The sequence below is a fragment of the Branchiostoma lanceolatum genome, chromosome 5 (assembly GCF_035083965.1).
Source record: "Branchiostoma lanceolatum isolate klBraLanc5 chromosome 5, klBraLanc5.hap2, whole genome shotgun sequence".
NCBI classification, from domain to species: Eukaryota; Metazoa; Chordata; class Leptocardii; order Amphioxiformes; family Branchiostomatidae; genus Branchiostoma; species Branchiostoma lanceolatum.
This window is the reverse complement of record NC_089726.1, coordinates 15938474-15957500: the sequence shown is the minus strand read 5'-3', so window position 1 is coordinate 15957500 and position 19027 is coordinate 15938474. Positions and strand designations below refer to the sequence as shown.

The following is a 19027-nucleotide window of genomic DNA, read 5'->3' as shown; positions in this document are numbered from 1 at the left end:
GGATCCCGTATCCGCCGTGCCTCTGTGTCCGCTATAGACCCTGTGTCCGCTGCTGGGGAAGGACTGCGTTTTGTCGCTTCCAGCAAAGGCCCATCAAAAATCACTTATCACCATTGCCATGGATGTGCGAACTTCCCGTAATAAACACGGCCAGCGCGGGGAAATCTTCATGCCCCTTTGAGCAGCGACAACGTTCTAACGGTTGCCGGGATGTCTTTTCAAAACACGACGGACGGACACCTAAATGAACGAAACTTTCGCATTTTTTCCTTCGTACATCCATCGAAGTTGCTATAATGATTTTGTGCTTTTCGTGCAAGGAAACGTGGCTCAAACATGTCTCACAAAGCGTGAGAAAGCTGCAATACTTTCTCCGCGCACGCTGCGCTAGACAATGGCCGATCATAATCTAACCCCTGACCCTTTGTTGTCTTCTCTGTCGTATAAGAAACACTCTAATTATAAGATCTCTTAGCTACGACGGCTGAATCCACAGAAGATATCAGCAATAGAAAGAAACATCAGGCCACATTTCAGACAATTTGTAACTCGAACTTTGAAGACAACATGATAATCATTTGCAAGGAAGCATGCGTCACTTCACGTGGGCTTTGTGCAACGTAACATTTGAATTGCTTCTCGTGGTAGTGTGAATTACTTCTCCCGGTAGTGTTAATTACTTCTCGCGGATACATTAATTGCCTTTGCTGGAAGCGACAAAACGCAGTCCTTCCCCAGCAGCGGACACAGGGTCTATAGCGGACACAGAGGCACGGCGGATACGGGATCCCAAGCAGATACGTGGCGCCCCCCCCCCCCCCAAAAAAAAAATTGAAAAAAAAAACACGCTGCGGGGAAAAGGACTGCAACGGAGGCTAATTTACATGTACCTAGCCGCCGTTTCGGGAGCTGCCCAGCTACCCTTTTCAGGGACTATTTTTCTTTGTAGTTTCTTGCAGTTTAGTCAAGGCCAAGTAATGAAACTTCTGCTGTATAAATACACTGAAATCATTTTCGAAGAGACTGATAGAGAAAGCATGCACGAGAGAGAGCAAGTATGCAAGTTCACATGTACAAGAGAGAAAGAAAGTACATATAGAGGCTATCATACCAAAGCCTTTTCTTGCGGCTATTTGTATTTAATAAATCAGCACATTACACAAGTTATATAGCTGTAGAGCAATGTAGACCTCTTTTGTGTGTCCTAGACAGCATGTAGGGTTCTATCCTCTTTTGCTTAATGACATATCACCATATTTGGGACCGCACGTAGGGAAGCTATATTGTGCAATTTTCTTATCTCAAGAACACACATGTACATGTTCACAAGACATCATGTGACACTGCGACATAGATTTCTTCTGGGGGGAAATCCTTCTGGGGCTTTAGATTTCACAAAGCTACTTTCATTAAAAAGCAAGTACATCATTTAGATTATTAGATATCACATTTCTGTTCTTTATGCATTCTTTCATCAAGCTATGAAATTCTAGGAATCATTTTGCACAGGATATAAAATATAGACATTACGTATTGTAAGATAGATTATAAGATAGAGAGGACGGATATTTTTCAATACTTTTTAGAAAGCTGTACCCTTTATTGAAGATAAATGGGTGGAGTCAAGAGTGAAAAAATTAGATTTTTATCAAATTCTACATTCAATCACATCCACACCTTTGTTTCAACTTTCCCTGGTCCATTAAAAACGACAGCCATATCCCATCATCTTCCCTTGACCTTGGGCTGTTTATGAACATCAAGTTTTATATTCCTCGTGCAAACTCATCTCACCCGTGAACAGATAAAATGGAATAGCCTTGTTGTTGAATTGCAGCGACCATATTTGGGCAAAGTAAATCAATAGCATCCTGCTTGTCTATGGTGTGCCCGGACTGCACAATCTTATACTGACGACATATAATGTAAAATTCAGTTAAGTTTGTGGTATGTGGAAAAACAAGAGTTCACCGCATCTTTGAGTTGAGGCTGAAATGAAACAATAGTAGCAATGGAATGGATTCACAGGGAGAGGTCACCTTTAAATCCATGAACTTATAATTCAAAATACTTAACTGCAAAAAGTTCAAGACTTACGGTATGTATCATGATTTACAAATAAGAAAAAACCAACATGTATTTTTGTTATCTACCTTAGAAATGTACGTATTTCGGTCTATAGTTGTAAGTGGAATCCAAACGTATACACAAACATGGCTAATCTATCTGAGTCTGTTGGTGATTACATATTGAATGCATTAAAAGGGTTGGTGCGGAAATACTGAAAAACACTTGTCCAATAAAATATTATATCAAACTATTGAACAGAACACACTACAACCTTGAAACTTTCGTGGTTTTATTTTTGCCATTTATCAAATTTTATGTGGAGATCACTCCACTACAAATTCATGGTAATGAAAGACTCCTTTTCCCTCCTACCAGCAAATAAAACCAATGCGAAAGTAAATCAATTTACAGTACAGTACCTTAGGTCCTGTGTCAGCTGCTGGTGACAGAAATGGCTACACTGCACCCTAAACATATCTCTACCTCAGATTTTCAATACCATGTTACACTTGCAATTTAGCATAGCTCCATGATCATTAATACTTGCATTGATTCTTAGTAAAAATGTTCAAACTAAACTTAAAACTATGCATATTAAATCTGTTTGGCCGCAATAGTTGGCCAAGGCTTTAATATACATACACTTGTTAATTCAGGTGTCGGGCACTGTTGTGCAAAAGCATTCATATGGCTGCTAGAAAAATGATTATTCCAAATATAGCTGATGAGGTAGAGACTTATTCGGTGGTCCTCGGGAAAGTGCTTTCATAATTCTTCACAGGATCCCTTTTAAATTCCTGTATCTGCATAGCCATACTTATACTTAATAACTGCTCTTTAGCGTAACACACCAGCTTTGCAGGCACGCAGCGCGGCAGCAGCTGGTTATATTACACTGAACGACCTGTGACACCTAATTTCTCGTCCTAGAGCCATTTTACAGGAGACAGAATTTAAATTTCTACATGGCTTCCAAAGTAATATCTGCCATATGCATGTATATCAGTACACATATCTAAACCTCTGACCAAACATATCTGTGCTCTGAATTCTGTGACAGAATGTACATTTTCTTTTATAAGGGACAAGATTGATTTGGGAAATGAAAAATTCAAGGTTACATCATATCTAAAAGCTATTCAGAATTCTTGAACATATCAAGCTCTTTCATTTCAATGGTCTGATAGCAAAGTAAATGACTCTGTGCTCTCATCTGAAGATCACATAATATGTAGTTTCCTTCAGGTTTGACAGATCATTTTTCAAAATGTGCAAAACATTATTATCAATTACTAGTATTAGATAGAGGGTCCTAAAGGGGAGCAAGGAATGAGTATATTCCAAAATCTTGTTTTTGACAGATCGGAACAGTTCTCACATTCATAAATCAAAGATACTAATAGCAATATCTAAACAAAAGGCAAAGATTTTCTTTACTTTCTGCTTTCGACCAATCAGCTGAGCTATCATTAATTACATTACCTTTAAACTACACCCACATTTCCCATTTAAAGGCCTGTAGCTCCTCAAACTGACATAAGATGAAACATGTGCACTTATTCAGATTACCTGTGGTTTTCTGGCATGCTTTGCAATTGACAGGAAAAAACATAAACTTTAGAATCTGTCTACTTTGCTTGATTGTCAAGAATTACAGATTTGGAAAGGCAGAATTTTCATTGTTATCTCGTTAACTAAAACTCAAGCTGATTCTGAGGTACTCATTGCCAACACTAATTTTCAATGCATTTCCATCCATGCATGCTGTGTATGTGAAATTACAGTAATTGATATGGCAGCCATATATTGTTATGAAACTATGTAATAAGCCAAGTAATAAGCCAAGTGATCGGTTTCATTACACTAATATTGCTATGAGAACCATTTCAGGCAATCATGCAAATGTAATAATACCATTAGCTCCAGATGATTTATATGAATTACAACAATATCTAAGGCTCACTGCTTACAATTTGTGCATCAAAATGATAGATACCTATTCATAATGTTGATCTACCACCTCAACCTCTATGATTATCTTGTGATCATCTCATATTTCACCTCAATAACTAACAAATATACATTTCTTTAATGTTTAAGAAATACTTAGCACTTCTGCTGATTCATAAAACTTACCGTATTTGAAGAAATTACAGGACAATGAAAAAGGGAATGAAGCAGAACTACTGTGATCATTGTGTATAATCAGAAATACCGTAGGCTCAATCAGCCAATGCTATGCATAGTGGATTTACTCAAGGTTGCAAACAGATTACAGCCATAAAAGTGTGCATCACAAAATCAATTCCTAGATATATTGACAGGAAAACCTTGAAGTGAATGCATCTATTTCAATGTACCGCTCAGAAAGAAGCAAAATATCTACGATAGAATAAAAAGTAGTAGTCATTTTAGTGTACTATGTAACAAAAGCGTTACATGGTACTTAGTTACCATTTTTGACCCTAAATTGACCTCCATTAGTCTGACCTTGGCAGTCCCGTGGGTGATAACCAATCAGAGGACACCTAACAAACCCCCTGCCATCTGTTGGTCTCTCACCAGTGTTTGTCCAGCGAAACTACTAAAATGAAATTCCATCTTGATAGTAAAAACGACAGATCGAGGTTAGGGACTGTACTTAAAAAAAGGGATTAAAATGAGTGTATGAAAAACCTGCTTTAGAAAATCTTTCACTACCGTACTTAATTTCTTGATACTGTGAAAAACTCTTTTTTTTTTAGGAAGTAGTAATCTCCAAGCAGATGTTGGGATGGAAAATCTGGCTTCCCAGATTTTCTGAGTAAATTCCCATGTTGGGATGGTGGCCAGTCAAAAAACAGTGTAGCCAGAAAACACTATCATATAATTTTCCATCCTAACAGAAAATCCTGCCTGTCCATCACAAGTATCAGTTCAACCAATGATAGCATGGTAATTAGCAGTTTGACCAATGAGAGAGTGGCTGCATGTCTATTAAATGTTGACATTTTTATGTTTTCATGATGCATGTCTACGTTACGACGGCGGTGGGCAGGGCAATGGGATTGGTCAATAAACGAAGCTGTTTTCTTTTTATCGCGACCCCCCTGCAAACTGAGAATGGTATACTCTACTGTCTACATGAGGATGCATGTGATCTCTCCACACTGTAGTGGTAAACAGGAGCTAGGATCCGAGTGTAAACTGTGACAGCTGCTTAGTGTCACCACAACACTTTGTCAACTAACCACTGTGGTCGCTAAACAGTACAGATCAGAGCAAAGTCGAGATGTCTATGAAGAAGAGTCTGTCTGTCTGATGGATCTGCACCCCCCACCATGAAACTACATGTTGCCTCAACACAGTATACCATCAATGTCAAGATCATTTTATGGAAATCTTGACCATACTCTGATCTAAATAGTACAGATCAGAGTATAGTCGAGATGTCTATGAGGAAAAGTCTGTCTTTCTGATGGAGCTGCACCCCCCACCATGAAACTACATGCAGCCTCAATACAGTACTGTAAATGCATTTAAGTTTGCGTGGTCTTTATTTCGCACTAAGGCGAAAATGGAGTGTTTGCGGTGGTTTTAAGATTGTGGCAGCGCTATAGTCACATACCGCTATAGTATTGGACAAAAATGTTTGCGGTGGTTTTAAGTTCGCGGTGAAACATCGCCACGAAAAACGCGAACATAAAACAACTGCGAACATTTCTGCATTGACAGTACTATAGCATCAATGTCAATACCATTTTTATGTTTAACAGTTTGTGTATGAAAGATAAAGCTAAGCTCGGAAGGGGATTCGAACCTGACTTGACTGAACGTACGCGATAACACAATTGCAAAGACGTTTCCGTTCAACTGATACGAGGCGTTCAGCAGCATGGCACCAACAGTCCATGGCCAACACTTTATAAATACATTAGTGGCCAGAGAAATCGCTTCTGGAAACCCCTCCAACTGACCAATTCACTCACAGTCTAAGTCAGAACGTTAAGCCAACGACAGCTGATTGCATATATTGATTTTCGCCAAGGAACCGTGACTGCGGAGAGAAGGAATCAATATATCAGCCAGCATGTTGGGCGGCACTGCGGCTCGTTTCGTATTCATAACTAGAAATAAAGTACTTACCAGGTCACTGCAGAAGACTGGAGAATTGCACGCGCTTGATCTTTCTTTCTAACACACTGAGTCGCTATATCATCATCTTCATATCTCCTCTCGCTATTAAAAGACTTCTTGACAAATTGTGCCACTTACATAATGTTTTGAATGGGTTTCTGCTAAATGTCACCCATTGGTGATAAATGGGTTTACTAGCAAAATTTCACTGCGTTTGCGTTAAACAGTTACGACAGGCGAGTAACGGTGTTGTATTCTAGAAGAACACAAAAATTTTACAATCCATTTATGTACTGATTTCAGCTAGCATACATGTTTTGCGCCCAGGTGGTTGTAAAATTTTAAGTGACTGTGGAGTCCTTGGCATTGCTTGGGAAGACCTGTGGTGTCTTGTGTCTTTACAACTGGAAGATGCCACTGGGTTTGAGCTACTACTACTAGTGCCAGTTGTGCGGAGACTCATTACTATTGCAGGGGCGTTCCTTGTGTCGTTTTGGTTTACAAGAGCCATTAACATTCTTACAATACCAACCACGATTTCGAACAACCTACTTTCAAACTACAAGAACAGTTGGAAATTTTGCGTTGATGATCTGTGTGTGTGTCAACGCCTGTACATAGGTAACAAACTAACACAACTGGGTAATCAGGTTGTACTGATTCAGAATAAACTGTGCATTAGTACAGCAATAGGACAATGTCTAAAATTAGCGTCGTGTCAAGCTGGCATCTCCGCTCTTCAATCACACGTACATAGTTGAAGGCAAATCAACAGATAACGCAACATGGGGTCCCCTGGCCTGCGAATACCTGACATTACTGGACTGCCCTCTGCAAATGCTGCAATTAAAACTCTGTAAACTAATTGTTACATGTCCAAAACATATCTTACATAAAAGGTCTTACCTGTGTCAAAAGTGTGTGCAGCAGACTAAACACAGATATAACTGCAAGGAAATTTTCCCTTCAATAAATAGCTATACATTTTCTTCCATGAAAGCAAGTAAGATCATAGTAAATTTTGGTTTTGGAGAATCTTGTTGCCGTTACTGGCGTTAGTTACGGTAAATTTTCATTAAATATAACACAATAAATACACGTAGATCTGCAGTAAGTTCAAAGGCAAAGGTCCTAGTCATAAAGACCGCGCTAAGTGCTTTCTAGCATTTATGCGCAAAAAGAGAATTATATGGGACCTCGAGTCGTTATATCATAATCCCAAGAAGATATAAACTAATGCAGCGAACCTGCCTCACAGTTTTATGTCAATTTCGCCTGATTTGCGTGACTTGAAAAACCGATAAGAATTCATTTATCACGGACGCCTGCCCTCCTTGATTGGAATGGCAATATTTTTTGGCAGTGAGGACTGTAAAATTTCAAATCTTTCACAAATTACATGCTATTACGCACAATTACGGCTTCAGAATATCTCCAACCAAACTGCTGTACATAAACTGCCAAATGGATTGCAAACTGAAAACAATAAGGTTGTAAACTGCATTTAACCTCCATGGCTATTTTGGAACGCAGCACTTACACCACTAATAGAAGCAAAGTCCAAGGTTTTATTGGCTTATGTACATGTATTTATCTAAAGAGGGAGCTAAATACCACATTTCAAGGTTTTGCAGGCAAACATAGATTAGAAACACATCAAAAAGTCTTTGCTAAGACACTGTAAATGCATTTACTTTCACTGTGGTTTTATTTTGCAGTAGGAAGGGAAAAAGAGTTTTTTTAAAGTTTGTGGTTGAAACAATTCTGTATACATTAGTAATACAGTGGAAATGCACACATGTATTTGCGGTGTCACAAATTTATGGTGGAGATGTTACCGTGAAAAAAAAAACATCGCGAAATTTACAAGATGTACAGTAAACACTTTCCCACAAAGATTTGTCTATCGTTAGTAACTGACTTTAGAAACGGACTGACTTTAATGACAAACTTGGGGCTATCTTGAATATTGGAACCGGGGTTGCCTGGCTTTAGAAGCCATTTGCAGGGGATATGCTTTAGCTGTGATTTGTTGGGAGGGATAGAAGGAAAGGCTATCGGCTCCAGGCAGATAGGGAAAATATGTATCGTGAAATCAAACTGCATTTTCTTAATGCTGACAATACGTATGACGAAATGCTTATATAACGCCATGTATGTGGTTGTCAGGTTTATCGACATCCACTAAATCACTGTAACTGCTGATTTGCGTTGGGAAAATGTATGTTTTTACAGTTCACGTGCCAACTATGCTGTAATAACATTTATACTGAATGGAATGGCATAGAATTGATTGTATATACACAACCATATGCTAGCCAGATGCAAATACTGGCCTTCAAGTACAGTTGATAAGTAACCTATTGTGCATATAAATGATAAGGACATAAAAGAGCAATGGAAAGAAATTTCCTTTCTGCAAAACGTAAGAAAAACATAAAATAAACTGGTTTCTAAAATGAAATCCTCACATTTTCATTACTCTAAGATTTAGTTAAAGCTGGTACAAACTCATTCGACTAGTCAAAGAAAATGAATTTTTACCCAAAGTATTTTTACTATGATATTGATACAACAAAGTGTTTTCGATATGCCCCATATGGACATGTCGATGATGTCCATTATAGAGGAAAATTCTAGAAAGGCATCCACATGAGTACATAATGGATATGTAGGTCTGTGAAAACCACTCAGAAGCAACCTTTTATCTTTACTTGTACCTGAACAACCACGTTGCTACTTTTGGAGAAGCCTCTTTACTTGACAGTATCCAGACCTAAATACCTGTAAGTAGTGTCCCAGAGGCAAGTGCACTAATGCTGTACTTTATACACAGCGTAAACAGACATGTTCTAGACATGACGGAAACAGTTCCAGCGCGTGGGTGGGTGGGTTGACTGAAGCATTTCCCTACATCTTTTAGCGTGGGTCACGAAAGCGTGGGTTGTCAATCCTTCAGAAGAGTTGAGTGAAAGGTGAAGCGCTTCTCTCTTCAATTGGCTGGAAACAGGATATCTCTGTAGTCCGCTTGTTCCCAGGTTGTCTCTAACAGTCAAGGACACTGCTGTACTCTCCTGACTTTGACATTGAGCCATCTAATAAAGGTTACGGGCATCATGAGACAATGTAGCCAACTTGATGTGACCAATATCTACGTGTAGGGTCTCCTTGTGCCTCCAACCTTGAAGTCAGGAACTGTTCTTACTATGGCCCTTTGTCTTATTACTTTAAGTACTTGTAGTTTGAGTCATGTTTGTGCAGAAAATGGGGTACCCTTGGCCTAAAATAACTATCAGCCATCATGGTTCCCTCTTCAAGTTAAACAGTTTTAAGATCAGCCAATGAGAGTAGACTGTTCAGTGTATGCTTACAACATGTGTTTGTAATTGATTGACATCACCTGTGACATAAGGTTGCTTACTTTACCCCACTGACCAACACAAACTTCGGAAGAGACTCTACAATTGTAAGGGCGAATATGAATTTAAACCTATGTAACAGCACTACTGCACCTAATAAAAGGAAACTCCAGCAATTACAGTAGATATAACTGTTATTGATTCTGTCCACCCACAAATTGCACAAAAACCTAGTTCTTCTTTTTTAATGAACTTACTTACTTCTGGGTACTTTCCAGTTGACCTTGACCTTCTTATCACAAACCCCATCTAATGAAGCCCCCTTCAGTCTGTTCAAAACATTGATGCAAAGAAGCATATTTCAAAGCAGGTCTTTCATGCACTGTTTCCTCGGTAAACACACCTTTCTTTGCTTTGCATGTTTTTGCCAACAAATGTCAACCACTGAAATAGGCCCTCTCTTTTAAACGACAACACAGGATTTAAAACTGACTCCCATGTTTCCATAACTCAGCATGCAGACAGACCTGTCAAAATCTGACCTGAGGTTTGGGAGGGCAGTTTCTCTTTGGGACAGTTTTGATAGTAACTTTATATATAGTAGTTGAGACTGGGCTTCAGATAACAGTGAATGCCCCCTAGGCTTGCATATGGGATCATGCTTGTCTTTCATTTCTTGCGAAAACCTTGAAGCAATACCAAACTGAGACTGAGAGCAACTTGTACAAATTCTAAGAAATAACCATTGGTCCAAGCAGTAAGGAAGCAAGTTGCAGTAAAGAAGTATTCTCCAGTATGAGACAGAAAAGGATCAGTTTACATACATGTAGTTGTATGTAGCATACTATAGTACATGTAGATTAGTACACTTACTGTACCGTATGTCAGGGAGCTTGCAAGTTGCATGGTGGATCCTGACAACCAGGAGGATTGCCTATGAATTATGCTGTGGACTTCATGATGGGACAATTATACTTTACGCAAATTTTTTGCCAACTCGATTTGGATTACATGAAACAATTTCGCCATAAATTAACTACGCCAAATTAAAACAGCTTACCTACGAAGTGCGGAGAAGGGCATGCAGGCCCCCATGTACAGGAGTAAGTCAATAATGTTCAAGAAGCAGCGGAAACGTCTAGAAGAATTAAACCACCTGGAGACAATCAGGCCAAGACAGACCAGACAAGCAATCTCATGAGAGCTGACCTATGGTGTCTACCATATAAGCTTTGATCATCTTGAATGCAGCCATAGTCAGAAAACCTACTGGCTGTTTCTCCTAAAACATGATAGGGAACTCAACCATTTTCAAAATATTCAAATCTTACTAAGCCATGTACTGTATCACATTTCTGCCAGTAGGTAGCTAATGCAGATTCTACTCTACTCTACTCTACTCAGATGGTTTAACTGTGGTTTACTGAAGGGAGAATTTGCAATGCACTGAATGACTGATGTAACTTGCAACATCTTACAAGGCTTTTATACGTCTTTACTTAGAGGCAGACCTTTCTTCTTAGTTCATTTTTCACTGAGAAATGTCAAGGGGAAAGGTGTCTAACATACTAAGAAAACCCAAGTGATGGATGCCTACAGACTTGAAGAAATGGATCTGAGTAGGTGGCTTATCTACAGTAGCCAGGGGTACTTCTTTCTGACCTTTCGCTGAAAGGGTACGGATGTCCCATCATTTCCTGGTCAGACATTATGAAAAATGGTGCGTCAATGTGCGGCTGTATTCAGGAAATATTGCTCATTTCGAGGCATGGACTGCTCCAAATGGGGAAAGGGTTGATTTTTGTAGTTTTCCCTGTACATATGTTCATGAAGATTTGTTCTGGACAAAATTCTTCTTTTTTTTCAATGTGTATTTGAATTTGAATATGAATTTAAAAAGGAATGTTATCCCTAGTACCAAGTGTTTCTTTCCATACGTAACAATGAATAGGCATTAATCAAGCAATTTTCAGTACAGCATATAATTTCTCTATCACTATCACAATCACACCTTAAAGGCTTAATGCCCCACCATTACGAGATTCCAAATGACCACAACAGTCCAAATTAGATACACTTGACCGGACAGGAATAAAGGGAACAACATTAATTGCCATTTGGTTGTTGTGATTTATCCCAATGTATAGCAATGGATGGTTTTAAACAAACACAAACATGTTTTCAACTGTACGCAATTCATTTCCAGTGACAGTTTTATATTCTGCACAATTGCGACCGACAGGCATAAGAATTAAATTGGTCCTAATGAAATCTCCCTGCGGCCAGTTCTAACTGCAATAAAACGCTTTAGAACTATATAGAAGTAATATCCATGCTTCTTTTAATCCCGTTTGCTGGGAAATTTGATAAGCATTCAAAATATTTATTTCAGTGAAAAAACAAACATCAACTGACACCATTTCTTGGTTTTGCTTGGCAAAGATTTGGACACCAAAATCAATCTTTTTACTTATTCTTAAGTGACACTCGATATTTCTTTCCCACTCTTAATCTTATCATCCAATTTTCTAGAATTTAGAAAGATAGATTTAAGAAGATTTACAATATTCCATGTATACCAACGTTACTAAGTACTGAATTACTATCAATGAAAAATGCCTGGTCTTTTCCCAGATTTTATAGCAAATTATATGACAGAGAGAAAATATTATTTTTTTTATATTCATTCATTCAATAAATCAGTCAGCAGGGGGCTCTTTGCATCTCCTTCGGTCTCCCTTCTTTAGCTGCCAGCTTTTGATCGATCCCTACAAGACGACTGAGTGCGAAGCCAAGATATTGAGCGCAAAAGGAAAAGCCTTTTCCGAGATTAGATAGTGCACCCAGCATGGGACTGGAGCGGTGTAGCGGTGAATTCTCTCCCCAACCGTATTTTTCACACACAAGTCTCTCTTGGGTTCTCCAACAGCCGGCTGTTCCTTCCTAGAAGGCTTATAATGAGTTATTTTGCGTGTGAGGTATTTTTCCGTGGGTGTGGAGTTCAAGTTCGTAACGTTAGACCCAATAGGGATACTGTTATCTAGAGACGTGACATCACACATCAGGGGCTTCCGCCATACCTCAAAAAAGATCAAAGACTTCTGGACAATACAGCGGCACATCGCGTCAACTTTTACCCTCGAGACCACACAAGGAGGATACAGATAGAATATATTCTTCTAAAATGGAGAAATCTTAACTGTCAAACTACGTTCTTTCTAGGGCTGGAAATGTGGAAGAAAACGTTGCAGACTTTACGGGAAGTTGGCAGTGTTTAGATAAACGCCTATTGTTGCAGCGCTAAAAAAATCGTCCACTTTTTGAATCGCTCAAATCTCAAGGAGGAAACTGCACCAAAAAATAACCCTATACGAAATGATCGAGGAACGCAAGAGCTCGGTACGTACCCTCATCTTTAAGATGACTAGCTCACGGGCTTGTAGCTCGGCTTCTAGGATCCCCAGTAACCGCAGTCTGCCAGCGACTTCAGAGGGCCAGCAGCCGCTTTCGTAGCCGCTACCGCTTTCTGGGAAAAAGTACCGAGAAGCAAAGCACATCCAACGGTCAATCAAGAGCCGCACGGACAGCGAAAATACATGAACTAGCTCGGAAATGAGTCTTGGAACCATCAGGGAGAGGTGTGGATGGTTTGGGGCTTACCTTAGAGGGTTCTGGTGAAGTATTTTCGCCGTTTTTCGACGCGGCGCCGATCTCGGCATTCTTGGTCGCCATTTTGAATGGGATTTGACGTGTAAGGCGATGCCGCGCAGGAACATACCATTCCTGTTTCAGGGGGTGCGGATATCACTTTGAGATTTATGTTAGCGTTATTTATATTACCCACGACCATAGTTCTACTAAACATACGATAAAACATGTGGAAACTGACTTTGAAAACAAACATATACATAGCCTCCTATAACGCCCGGTTTCAATGCCAGGCGCAACACTTTCACTTTTTCTTGTTCAAATTTTGTCAAAAGAACTGCAACAAGACGATTAAATTTGTTTTCGATATCTCTTGATCTCAAAGGATCTCCAAGCGCCTGTGACAAAACGTTTCTGCAATAGTGAGTCGATGTTTCATACTTGTGATGTATCGTATACACGGGATAGTTCTCCAAGGCTTTCACCAAGTCCAGCAATAATGAATCAAGGGGCTTTAAATGTATCGACTGACAGTTCCTCCTTTCTGTCTAACATCACTGATAATTGGGTGTGAGTAGATGGTATATCAGAACAGTTAATGGTCCATAGATTGCACATTAACTGCTCATAATTCAGGATCTGTAAACGTAAATGACAAAATGTTTGCTAGTGTCGACTTTATTTTATCTTTAGATCTAAGGCCACGTTGAATTGATTATATGGATGACCTCTGCGCGCGCATCAATTTTCGTCCGTTTAAATAAAACGCCCATACTGCAAATCGTACAAAGCAAACTGTAATGTGCTGTAAATTGAAAAAAATACATATTTCGGAAAACGGATATGACATGTCGTAGAATGTGTCAAAGTCAAAGAAGAAGATGAACAAAAAATGAACAATCTATCAATTTTTGTAATTTTGTCATCCTTCCTGACCACGTAGATTTCATGATGAAGTCACCCTTTCTTGCAAAAGTTTTATTTTGTTCAGTACATGATGATAATGCAATACAAAGTGGTGCGCGAAAATTGCAAATATCAACAGCACCGCAAAAATGTAATTCAAGACACGAAAGAACGTCTGGTGCGCATAGATATAGAGACAGGGGAAGATAAATTGAAACTTGGTAAACATCATTTTATCAAAAGTGGTGACAGAAACGACTTGATGTCATATATTCTGCCCAATTCACTGTATGATTTAAACCGTACATGCGTTTTGACGACGTTCCACATAATTGGATGTAACGACAACGTATATCAATCCACTTATCGACAAGCGGTATTTTAGCATAACTTATTAAAGCATTGTGCATGGAGTTAGGGACCTTACAATCGCACAGTTCATGTTGTGGACCTTATTTTTTAGAAATCAATTAGAATATTTGGCATATCATATCTAGATTTCACTTGGCAGAGGAATAGTGAAAAGTGGTTTAATACTAAGTATAATATGCCCCGCTGTTTACAACGACGAGAGAATATGATGCCACGCCACCTATTGGCGGCCTTCATATTACATGTAGGGAGACCAAATTTCCGGAGAGAGCGGGGCATGCATGTCGGTAAACAGATACATGCCGGTCTCCAGATGTCTCGTTTAACAGTGACCTCTGTCCTGACCTGGGGAGACAGAACACGGCATGCCGATGGGTTGTCCAATTTGTTGCGAGGTTCAGAGCTGAGTCATTTCCGACAGGCCTAACAGGGTTAGACCGTTAATGATAGCAAGGGATGGGAGCACTCTTCAATAAGTTACTGGTGCGTCCCTAACCTTTGCGTGTCAGACATTTGTTGTTGTTGTTCACCTTGTAGTGCTTTAGTGGCACATAGGTCTGCAAGTTTCACTGGGAGGAGTTACTGGCCCTGAAAGCGGTTTGTGCTATAGAGGAAGAACAAAACAACTTTCCAAGATTGAGGTTGATTGGGAAGATAATCAGTGTTTTTTTTCGATGGTACATCGGTTCTAATTCACGCTTCTCAATTTCTTGTGGGTCGCCTACACAAACCCCGACTGATAGAGTCTGCCAAGCGGGCCATAGTCTTATTAAAAGTCTTATCAATATAGTCTTATCAATAGTCTAATATTAAAGTCTTATTAATAGTCTTATAAATATAGTCGTATTGATAGTCTTATCAAACGTCTTATCAATACTATCAATATAGTCTTATCAATAGTCTTATCAAAAGTCTTATTAATAGTCTTATAAATAAAGTGTTATTAATAGTCTCATTAAAAGTCTTCTGGAAAGAGATGCAGGGATTCATGCATACCATAGACTTATCATTAGAGTTATTAAATCATTTACAACCCTAACCTAGAACTGCCCGGGTAAATCATCCACCCTATCTTGGCAACTCGTACTATTCTGCCAACAATCCAAGGAGTCTGGTGGAGTTTTCATCTGTTGAGCTTTGCCTACGGATGATAATGCACCCATGGAAAAGAGACGACCAGCGAACAACAGATGTAATGCAATAGAATTACTGTATGCAAGCTTTCCGGGGCTTCCCTCTACACACAACTCGCAATTCTCTCAAATATTAAACATTCAGGATATTGGAGTTTTCTTTACACACAACCAGCGACGCTTCTTCAGAGCTTCTGACTGGTGTACTGCTTCTCGCCGCTATAAGTAACCGGAGTCAGGTGGCGCTTTTGTGGCGAGAACACAATCCCCTCGTCCCGGTTCATCACTGGTGTTGACTTCTTTATCCAGACCGCCTCCTTAAGATACGTCCTCTCTGTCTATACTACCTTGGCCCCCTCCCAGTCTATGGTAAACGTCAGCAGGTAAAGTCACTGGTTGTGTTATAAAGAAAACTCAAATATCCTTTGTTCTACCAACCAGATGAAATCATTTTCGGATATGAAACATTCATTTTCGAGCTTTCAAACGCAATTTGTGGAATTCTTATTTCTCATGACTTTGCATGTGACATTTCATAGAAATATGCACATGAAGTGCACAAAAGAGCTCACGATTGATTCACTTCAAATTCTGGAAGGGAAATGTTCTCATGTTCCTTCTAATGTAAGAAAAATAAACCTTGAACAAGACAATTGTCTTTATGACCGTTACTTCATAGTACAGGCACAGGGTCCATTTGATTCCCAGGGATCTAGGACCGTAGCTACTACCAGGCTCCAGAAGTGGTTGGAAAGAGTATAAATCGGTCAAATAGAGGAGTTGGCCAGCCGATAGATTCAGTTTGCCACGTCGCTTATTGCTTTAATGATCTTCAGTGCTGAGCTAGTTCCTTTGTTGGAATATTGAGTATAGATTATTTGTATATCGTTTGAAGAAGGCGACTTCCGACAGGTTCCCGGTGTAGCCCCCGTTGCAGGCTTCCTCACGGCGATTTTTGGCGACGCCTCAGGGGCGAGCCAAATTTTTACTATATTGTGTGCAGATTGCAAGAATTCTAGGAATTGTACAGGAATGTGAAAGTCTATGGGACGATAACTCAAGAATGCCTGGATGTATTGTCTTCATATTTTGTAGGTGGGTAGGTCTGTATGAGACCTTGTAATGATTGGATTTTGGGCCCCCTAGCGACTTTCCATGGTACTGCAGAGGAACTTTCACTCTTCAAATCTCGTCTTCTGAACATGCTATAGTCATGATTTTTAAGTGGTGGATAGCTCTTTGTTAGGAAAATATGTCCTGTAGATTTGGACCCCCCAGCGGCTTTTTTTGGAACTGCAGGAGCTGATTTTGACTCAAACTTATAAAGAGAATAACGCAAGAAGGGGATGACGGATCATCATAATTTTTGGTGTGTAGATAGCTTAAGCAATGATTTACATAATCATATGCCGATTATGCAAATCAATATCTGATTTGCATAATTGATGAGGACAGTTAATAAATCAGCTGCATTCTATTTTAGGACTCTCAAACACATGACATATGTAACTGAGAAAGAGATAAATATCGATAGATATCAATTATGCAAATTGATACTTAATTTGCATTATTAATGACAAAATACTATAAATCCATAGTGGTAAATGATGGGGATTTCATTTTTGCACCATTTGGAAGTTAAGTAAATGTGGCCACTATTAGACACAAATCTTGCAAAGAGGGCCTCATTTACATATTTTATGTGGAAATGGTACGATATCTTTTTTTGTGAAAACAAGATTTTCATACATTGGACAACTTGTGTTATCTTGGTAGAGAAGGTGATCGACTGATATGATCAATGCAGCAAATTATGCGAGGTCCTTAATTGCATATGGGTTAAAAACGAAAACTTTAACAGAGACCACCGTCGCCATGGCAACATCTTTTTATGTTGCCAATCTTGTTCAACTTATCGGGGCCAGGCTCTTTGGCTGAGGGGCCGTATCTGCTTGGGGACCGTATCTGCTGATACGGAGCATCAAGCAGATACGGTCCCCAAGTAGATACGGCCCCCCAGCCAAATCTAAATTACCGCGGGGAAGCCTGCAACGGAGGCTACTCCCGACGTGGCAAACTGTATCTATCGGCTGGCTAAGACCGATTTATACTCTTTCCAGCGACGTTTGGAACCTGGTAGAGGCTGCTAGGGCTGGTGAATAAATGTAGAGGGACTGAAAGATTCCAGAGATCTATTCCGCTCACGTAAGTACCTCACAGTTACTTGAGGACATTGGTCTACTTTTGGTGCCAAACAAGCCAAGGCACCTGTGCTTGAAAGAACAGGTTGACATGAAAGGATCGATAGAGATCTCTGAATAAATGAAAATGCCAGTGGCTTAAAACGATTATCGGATTGAATCTCCATAATCTGTACTGAGTTTCAAAGAAGATAAAGATGCAACAACTGATGTTGATTTCTTTTCTTCGTGGGAGGATTTGATTAGTACACGCATAGTACACGCACGTTCATGGATTTCAAAGAAATGTTATGACGTTCTGTTGATGAATTGTACAAAAGCGCCATCTGTCGGATGGGACCTCCATTCCATTGATGCAAAGTCTTAGGCTGAACCCCAGAAAACAAGAGTGCCAAAATTTCCCCTGGCACAGTTTCTGACATTGGAATTGAAGGTCCCTTTAAGTCACAAAGATCAGCCATGGTGCTAGATGCACAAAATCGTGGTGATGAGGTATGATCTTTAAGGAAAATACACAAGCTTTCCAATGATATGACACATAACATAATGCTAATCATAAACTAGAAATGCAACATTAAAAACAACCGACATGGGATCAAGTTAAATTTCGACACTTCTTTTTCGCGACTTACACTAACAAGTAACATTGGTGATTAACTCATGAACATGCGATCGTAACAAACGGACTATCGTGGTATAGGGCAATAAACCATTCTCCTTATCTGCTTATAGCAGAGCCGAACCCGCGTATACCTCCTTTGGGTTCGTGGAATGTAGGGAGTTTCTACGACGCGGATTCAGCTCTGCTACCGGAGAATAATGCAATAAACAAGCTTTTGCAATGATAAACAGTATAGTACGACACAATTGATAAAATATTGATAAAGTTACGATCGAACGATAAAGAAATTTCCAAACTTTATATAGATTTGCATTCATATAATCAAAGTGTCTACGAGATATATTTTTTCTACTCAAAAGCTATTAATGAAGAGAGAATGACACATTAAATTCATCATTTAACTTCAAAAGTATGGGTATTTCTCCTGGACTATCATATAGTATCCGATTTATCATTTAATATAGATCGGGATATAAAGTAACACGTATCATTATAAATCGCATAGTATCATAAAGATATCATTTGTATAGCATTAACGTTGTTGCAAGTCGCTTCTTGCGCAGTATGCCTAATGTCAAAGGTATAACCGATGTGGAAGTC

At 39.4% G+C, this 19027-nt stretch overlaps 1 protein-coding gene across 2 annotated transcripts in view; it reads right to left on the bottom strand.

The window, feature by feature from the left end:
• The window catches only part of LOC136435452 (cortactin-binding protein 2-like), a 37276-nt gene extending 24262 nt beyond the window's left edge, over window positions 1-13014 (bottom strand). For both annotated transcript variants that reach the window (XM_066428968.1, XM_066428969.1), the window contains exon 1: window positions 12953-13014. In XM_066428968.1, coding sequence (XP_066285065.1) covers window positions 12953-12958 — 6 coding nt within the window. In that variant the 5' untranslated portion in view covers window positions 12959-13014. The remainder of the gene's footprint in view (window positions 1-12952) is intronic.
• Between the last annotated feature and the right edge of the window lie 6013 nt (window positions 13015-19027).